At 32.6% G+C, this 8,852-nt stretch overlaps 1 protein-coding gene across 3 annotated transcripts in view; it reads left to right on the top strand.

The window, feature by feature from the left end:
• Positions 1-1,323: 1,323 nt before the first annotated feature.
• The window catches only part of LOC108755930 (zinc finger protein DPF3), a 14,663-nt gene continuing 7,134 nt past the window's right edge, over positions 1,324-8,852 (top strand). For 2 of the 3 annotated variants that reach the window (XM_018499370.1, XM_018499372.1), the window contains exons 1-7: positions 1,324-1,527; positions 1,610-1,719; positions 2,216-2,452; positions 2,568-2,773; positions 3,503-3,572; positions 5,315-5,470; positions 8,233-8,670. In XM_018499370.1, coding sequence (XP_018354872.1) covers positions 1,436-1,527; positions 1,610-1,719; positions 2,216-2,452; positions 2,568-2,773; positions 3,503-3,572; positions 5,315-5,470; positions 8,233-8,670 — 1,309 coding nt within the window. In that variant the 5' untranslated portion in view covers positions 1,324-1,435. The remainder of the gene's footprint in view (positions 1,528-1,609; positions 1,720-2,215; positions 2,453-2,567; positions 2,774-3,502; positions 3,573-5,314; positions 5,471-8,232; positions 8,671-8,852) is intronic. The other variant, XM_018499371.1, reaches the window with a different exon arrangement.

Raw genomic sequence — 8,852 nt, 5'->3', positions numbered from 1 at the left:
CAGCAATTTTTTAAAGCAAATTTATTTATTGTTTTGCACAATATCTTGCTAAAGCTATAATAAATTTAATAACGATATGAATCCATTTTTTTACAGTGAATTCTTTTTATGTTTAAGAAGATATATATTTTTAATTTTATATGTACAGATTATTCTTTTTCCATAAATATGAAGATTAAGCTAGGGATTATTATTTATGTGCATTTTTCGCATTGTGCAGCATTTATTATCAATGTAATTAAATATTTGGTCATTCTTCGTATATATTGTGTTTCATTATAGTATAAGCGATTATCAATTACTACGTTTTTACACATTATGTATTTATAGGCAAGTGTTTTAATTTAATTGATCAATTGCATTATTCTGCGCACATGTATTGCTCCACAGAAGCTGTATTTGCGCATAATGCGATTGATCAATCGTTGAATTAAAAAAAACTTGATTTATTTTACTGTATTTTACGCAATGATAATCATGATTTAACAACATTTATAAAAATAGTTTATTTCGTGTCTGTCTGATCAATATTATTTATATGTCACAGTTAAAGTGTTAACTCAGTGAATGTATGCATTTACTAAAGTTAATACTTTAACTGTAATATATACACATATATCATGTAAAAAAAAGATATATCGCTGTATCTTTTTTCTCCATATATTAGTTATTAAGACCTTGATCTTTAAATCTTTTAATATACATTCAAGTACAACTAAATATTCATACTGCAAATATCTGGCTTTCTTCATATTCATATCTTGATAAGCTTTTAGAATCTGTAAATTTAATTGCTCTTGTGCAATAAAACTCCGAACATTGTAATCTCAAAAATTTCGTTTATTTCTGAATTCACTTTTTGCTGTGAAAGAAAGACTTGCAAAGTCTGAAAATCTCCCTCTCTCTCTCTGTCTCTCTCTCTCTCTTTCGGCTTTAAAAAGACAGAGTGAGTGAGCGAATTTTAAGTCAAAATAACGTTGGTGCAATCGGACATTAATATCATAATAAGCAAGACCAGCAAGACTGTTGACTTTTATGCTAGTATATGTCATGAATATTTGAATAGAATGCGCACGCTTCGAAATATCTGCACATAACGATATTATTTATTATATGATAATCGCGAATCATGACGTCGAATCGATATACATATGCGCAAAATATTTTCCATGGACATTTTTTTCTTTTTAGCGCAGTAATAATTCTTCGTATCATCAGTAACGTTTATCGCTATTGTTATTCGCGTTTTTATTATTGAAAGATGTATCGCCGTATACATATCATACAGTATAACATTTGATTATCACGGTAGTATCACTTCCGGGAAGAAACCGGAGCGACACCATGTAGTGTGTGTGACATTACGGGACGAGGAAGGTAACGGGAAACAGGACGTTGTGCGTGTGAAGGCGTCGTGGACTAGAACTGTCCGAAAATGACGACGGTGGCAATTTCCCCAGCTATGGCTCATAATAACAGCGGAATAATACAAGTGGTGAACGAAAGTAACCTAAGCAAGATCGAGAGGTACGTATTTTCCTGCGTTACTCTACCGCGAATGCAATTTGTCGGGGAGCGGCCGAAAGATAATTATCGATCCGCTTTGCAGCTTCCTCAACGACACGGCTTACAGAGAAGCCATTGAGAATTCTTCCAATTATAATAGCCGATTATGCCGGGAACGACGTCTTCGCATGCCCTTCCTCGATTCACAAACGGGTAAAATTCACAATTGATTGTCTTAAATTTTATTCGGTCGTTGTAAAATTAATTGATTGACAGATTAATAGTATTTTGATTTTATTGATTTATCAGCCTGATTTAATGATAATTCTAACATCCTACATAAATATTTATGTGGGAAAAATATAAAATGGTTAATAAGATGACCTTATAATTAGTCTATAAAAGTTTGCTTAAAAAAAAAAAAAATAATTTTTTAAATTACCATACTCTTCTAATTAAATTAGCAACTCCTCTAATTGGATAACAAAGTGTATCAATTTAATCGAGTTAATTTTAAAATGGCACAATATATAATAATATTTTATAAATAAAAATGTATTAATTTATATTAATTATTGTTAATTAATTTTTATGCTTTGGTACTTATATTAATTGTTCGTTATATATTATTTACAATTAAAATCATTACAAAAATTCAACAATATGATTTTGTTTTTAAATGATTATTGGAGTTTATTTGAAATCACAGGTGTTGCACAAAATCATTCTGCACTTTTTATGTCCTCGAGGGAAAGATTACCAGGCTTGTTACATGGTCAGATTTATACCTATCCAAGTAAACGATGGCGAAAGAAACGTCGACAATATTTAATGCATTACTTACATCCAAAACGAGGACTAAGAGGAGACACAGAAGATGGAACAGAAGGTGTAGAAACTATTACGCATGTAAATGATGATAGCAAAGATTCAGTAGCACTTAAAGGTAAATAAAATTGAACATCAAATTATATATAAACAAACTTTTATCGGTATTATAATTATTTTATTTAGACATGCAGTTTAATTTTTCTTTTAAATGACAAATTGAATATTTTTAGATGAACACAGTAAAGATGCTTGGTATTATGACGAGCAGGATATGTTAGACATGGATGCCTATGAAGAACCTGATCCTGATAGCGATTATGATTATGAAGAGAGTTACAGCAGTAAACGGAAACGCAGAAAAACACGGGGAGGTGGTCATCATCCAGCTCGTAGTCATCCACCTACCACAGATAGTCCAGGGGGCAAACGTACAAAAGTAAATTATGAATTAAATATAATTAATATAAATAATAGATAGACTCTTTAAATGTAAAAGTTCTTATATAATATAATAAATCATCAATATATGCAGGGTGTCTGATAAATGTTCTGACAGAGTTCGTGAACATTTAGAGCAGACTGAACTGAGATGGAAAGTCCTTTACCATTTTGTAATTTTCGCAATAGTTAACAAGATATTAATTGCTAAAAATTGCCGAAAATAATTTTTTACTCAAATACTATTAACTTTACAGAAAAACTGCAAGAGACGAAAATTGTTAATTTTTTTCTCATAGAAGTTTACGAATTTTGCAATACTGTATTTTCTCATGTTGTTAAAAATGAGAAAATGCAGTACTAAAAAGTTGATCAAAAATTCTGAAAAAATTCGTAAACTTCTATGAGAAGAAAATAAATACTTTTCGTCTCTTGCAATTTTTCTGTAAAGTTAATAGTATTTGAATAAAAAATTATTGAAGACCAATTTTCGGCAATTTTTAGCAATTAATATTTTGTTAACTATTGCGAAAATTGCAAAATGGTAGAGAACTCTCCATCTCAGTTTAGTCCGCTCTACGTGTGTACGAACTCTGTCAGAACAATTATCAGACATCCTGTATACATATTTTTTAAGGCTATAAAGATATAAAAATCATACTTTACATGAATCTTATAAATAATCTGATAAATTGATATGATTTTAATAATGTTTTATTTAATGCAGGGTGGTGGCCGTGGACGCAAAAAGACCAACTACGACTCTGTTGACACTGATAAACCATTCGTTTGTGACCGTAAGTTTAATCATAGATACAACTACAAATGACCACTTCCTGTTATTAGTATATTATAAACTATTTCTATTATCGTTATTATTGTTTTGACACTTATTATTATTATTTCAAATAAGTTACAAACGGATGAATTTTTTGTTAAAAAGTTTGTTAATTTTGTTCACCTATATTCATATCAATATATATTACATCTTAATTATGATATAGAAGAATCTTTATTACCTTGAGCTTTTTATGGTATAAAATATGATGAAAATTTGAAATAAATTGTTGAGTATTGCAATTGAATATATGATAATATATATAGTTTTGAATATAATCTTGTGCAATGGGATAATCTCCAGGCAATGATAATTCAGATACGTAACAAACTATAATGCGGGAAGGTGCTTTCTAGTCTTATTTTCTCATTATCGCGATGACTTAATATTGTTTGTTCAGAGAGATAATATATATTAGTGAGTATTTATTTCAAGTCCAAATAGCAATACATACTACAATTTGAACATAAGGATTTTATTTTGCGGAAAATTTATATTTTATCATTTTATTTTGTTCTTTTTACTTGAGTATGGGCAGTCATGGTATGATTCTGAGTGCAAGGCAGAGACTAGTCGTTTGTTCCAAATATCCAAAACTTTGTGCATAAAAAGTATACGCTTTTTCATATTTATGCTCTTAAATATTTCTCTAAATTTACTAATTGGATTAAAAATAATTAAATAATAGATATAGTTCAAACATTCCATGTAAATAGCTTATAATTATTTCGTTATGTTAAAATTGAAGATTTACCATATTGCAGTCTAATTAAACTAATATTTTATCATTCAACTTTTAATAACAATACTTTGTTTTAATTAAAACCGGGCAAATTACTAACATATGGTATTGTTATGTCAATTAAAAGCTTGATTTTTCTTGGTACTTTACAATCATCACGTAACATTTAAATTCATAATCATAATAAAATTATTAAATCTTGAATCTTACTAACTTTTGTACAATACATATGAGAATTTATTATTATGTTGTTTTTCGAGAAACAGCTCACTTATATACTCATTATGCACAAATTTATGGGATTCGATTATATTTAGCATAAGCAAGCAAAAGAAAAAGATAAAAAAAGAACTAGAATAACTCTTTGAACAATTTCGATATTATTTGGAAGGAGTATAATAGTCATTACTAATTTGGTCAAAGTTTTCCAGACATAAAGTCTATGAATTAACTCGAATGTGCCTGCAATCTGTTTACTTCTTGAAACCACTCCTGTTAGACTAGCAGATAATCTAAAGACATTTGGTCTGGTTATACTATGCTCATGTTCTAGACACAATTTTAACAGAGTATTAAACTCATTTGTTGACTATTGAGCTGATGTTACCGGCCCAAATATCTTCGGACTAGCTCTACCTGCAATAATAACAGAGCAAGAATGTACTGGCTCACACTGTAGCGAGCTCATTCTGTAGGAGTACAAGCATCAAGCCTTGCATCGTATTAGTTTTGCTTCTTGGGCTGGAACTCCTTCACTGCTTGTCCACATATAGACTCGTAGGTGGATAGGGATGTGTACTGGTGCGGAAGGTGTGCAAATGCTATCCCTGACCCTGCCCTATCAGCTTTACTGTCCCGTATTACCTCCCTTGATCGTCCGTTAAACAAAAAAAGGTCTGTCTTATCATTGGACGTTGCATTGGATGGATTGCGGGAAAACAGTATTTGCACTTTTGCAGTATGCAGCGCACGGTATAAGACCAGACCCGGTCTGGTCTACCATTACGGTCATTCCCACTCTACTTCCTCCGGTGATCCTGCTAAGGAACTAAGTCCCAGTCCTGCCGAAGTTGAACCTAGGAGTGTTGCAGACACCGCTGCTTCGAACCAGCCAGGTTGGAGCCAAAATCAGCTCAGTTTTCTCACTTTCCTTTAAGTCCGCGTTCCTTACCCTGCCTTTAACTTTTGCCTTTCCTCTTCCCGCCGCCTCCTCCATTTGCCATTGTCTTCAATTTTGTCCTAGTCATGCAACTACTCATCCGATAACTTATCCCAATATAACAATTTAATATATATATATATATTTTTTTTTTACATGTACTGCAAATGTGTGTGCATGCATTGCAAATAAGATATCGTGACATTTTTTCTGCTCTACTTTTTTAAATCTATATTTTTATAAATATGTATGTGTGTGGAATTTATACTTTTTTGCGATGTTTGATTATATATTATGTGTCAAGCTATTTACATATCATATGAATGATAAGTGATATTCAAGCCAATGTGATATAAGCGATTTTATTTTGCATAATTATTTGTATAGATCTTTACGTATATACATATAAGATATATTTTACATGTAAAAATTGGAATGTTTTAATGAACGAAGCGATAATTATTTGTGCTGCATGTATTTTGCAGTAGCATGCTTTTTTGAGACAAAATAGTGAAATGTTTTTTATCTCCTTTTATGTATAAGAGAGAAGAAAAAGATCATCCTATAGGTTGGTATTCTTTGGCGCGATTACAACGTCGTGACTCTTGAGCGTTTTGTGTGTGTGTGCGTATGTATGCGTGTTTCTTTTTCATTCTCTTCTTTTTCTTTTATTAATAGCTCCTTTTTTTGTATCCTTATTTAGCATGATTATAGTTTTTACGAATGAGTCTAACAAGTGTAAGAGCCTCTTCTTTTCTTTGCTATTTTGACGCTTTTATTACTCCTAGAGCGATTTTGGCTTCGATTCTCCTATTAATGAATGTTGAGGCTTCATTGAAAAATCAAATAGGTATCTTTCAAGTTACTAAGTAGCTCCAATATGTTTGAAAAGCCGTTTGTTTATACCTGTCTGTACTTGGAATCGATATATCTCGTCGTTATATCTTGGATTTTGCTGCTGGTGATGGAATGTATTGATTGACATATGCACTTTGTTATACTTACATATAATCAGATTTGTTTTCTTTGTTGTAACAGTCGGTTGAGTCTTGTGAAATTTAGAATAATTGATTCCGTTATATGAAGATTACGATAAAAGACAAATAGGCATTACATACTGCTTATGTGTATATTATGTATGTGCACATAAACAGATGTAGAGCAATTAGTCTGACATTATACAGAGTGTTCTACTTGTAATTGTTACTTTTATCGATTTTAAGTCGATTTCTTCTACAAATTTGTACTTTTTACATTATAACTATTAATAACTTTTATATTAAAAAACTATATTAATAATAATTTTCAAATTAAAATTAATACATTGTCTGCAAGTTGTGATTCAGTTTTTTTTTTTCAATTTATCCTCCATTTGGATAATGAAAAAAATGAATGTATATGTACAAAAAATGTACATGTAAACAAAAAATAAATGTATTATAACATTCTTCCGATTTTTATCTGCGTCTCTTATATGAGATGTGATAATGGAGTTAAAGGACTCTGTATATATTCAGATGAATTCATTGAGTTACAGTGTTGTGCAGTACCTAAGTACTGTAACTAATTGTAAGTACAAATTTACATACCTAGGAACTATACTGAGATACTTTTTTGCTACAACTAGATACCATTCCTCATGTACTGGTTATTTAGATACTATATTTAGGTACATTTTGGATGCTACTTTTCTGCACTAAAGCAATTTTGTTACACACAAGTTTGTATTATTAGGTTTTGAGATCATCATATTAGAAGATCAATCTCGAATTAACACCGACATTTTTAAATCAATTTGTATCAAGTCATACAGAGTGTCACATATGTTTTGTTATTTTGATTGTGATTTTTATTTCAACTTTATTTGATTTGACATTAAAAACCGTTAAATTGTACGAATAATGATCTAAAAAATTAAAGTTGAAATATTTACAATTTATTTGTTTATGTTATTATTCTAATAAATTTATTTACACATTCAGATACTGTGTGTTGGCTTTTTTTGTAGACATTTTACATTATTAATTAATTAAATTTATTCGAGCATCTCGTATTGCATCGTATTTTTAATAATGAATAAGTGTTAATAAATGGATTATTTGAATAAAACTAATTAATGGCTTTATAAGTGTTTGTTTTATATTTTATATTAAACTTACTTGCATAGAATATTTATGTACATATTATATGTATGTACATATAAAATATATGTATAATAAGTAAATATCACTATATTAAAAATAAAAGTACCTGTACCTAGATACTTTTAAGATATATTTAGGTATATACCTAAGGTATATTTAGGTACGTACCTGTATTTAGGTATTTTATTTTTCTAATATTTGTACTTCGGTACATTTTTTCCAGAATATCTGTATCTGTAAGTGGTACTGAAAATAAGAGTATTTTGCACAACACTGTCGAGTCTCTTCAGATTCTATTCTCCGGGAATATTCCTGGCCCTTGTAGATATGATGTGACTTCAACATAACTGAATCGATTATGAACGGATAAAAAAAAAAGAGAGAAAGAGAGAGAAAAAGAGAAAGCAAGAAAGAGCGAGTGCAAGAGAGAGAGAGAGAGAGAGAGAGAGAGAGAGAGAGTGAGAAAAGAGTCGAATATGAATTTGTCTATTGTCTATTATATAAAGCCAGTGTGCATGGTCATCAGCTTGTGACGGCAAAGCGCAACTGGGTATGTTGATCGGTTTGTGATCAGGTGGTACACGTCGGGGTCGTCAGAATGCTACTTCCTCGAATACCTCGAGTCCTTCCCCGGCGGCGCCTACCGCCGCACCCACTGCGGGAACGGCGTCGCAGCCGCAGCAGTCGCAGCAGCAGCAGCTGCAATCGGCCGTGCAGACGCCCGTCGCTCCGGCGTCACCTACCATCCCACCGACCAAGGAAGATCATCTCCCGGCGGCATCTTCGCCAGGCGGTACCGCCGTCTCTTCGCTGCCGCCCGTGGAAACCGCAGGCGCCACGGGTGGACCACCCACACCCGGAGGACCGTCCGCGGAGAAGAAGATCGGCGGTGGCAAGTCATCGGCGGCGCAGCCGTCTCCGTACTGTGACTTCTGCCTGGGTGATGCACGTGAAAACAAGAAGACCGGTGGTTCCGAGGAGCTGGTGTCGTGCAGCGATTGCGGCCGCTCAGGTAAGCCAGAGGAAAAGATGAAGCGCAAGTACACCCGGCGAGCGAATCACAATTAACTCGCACTGTCGCCGGCGTGCGACGACAATGATGATGACGACGACGACGACGATGACGATGACGATGACGATGACGACGACGTCGACGACGACGACGATGACGATGACGATGACGACGACGATGAC

The sequence above is a fragment of the Trachymyrmex septentrionalis genome, unplaced genomic scaffold (genome assembly GCF_001594115.1).
Source record: "Trachymyrmex septentrionalis isolate Tsep2-gDNA-1 unplaced genomic scaffold, Tsep1.0 scaffold9, whole genome shotgun sequence".
NCBI classification, from domain to species: domain Eukaryota; kingdom Metazoa; phylum Arthropoda; class Insecta; order Hymenoptera; family Formicidae; genus Trachymyrmex; species Trachymyrmex septentrionalis.
This window is presented reverse-complemented; position numbering and strand designations above follow the sequence as displayed.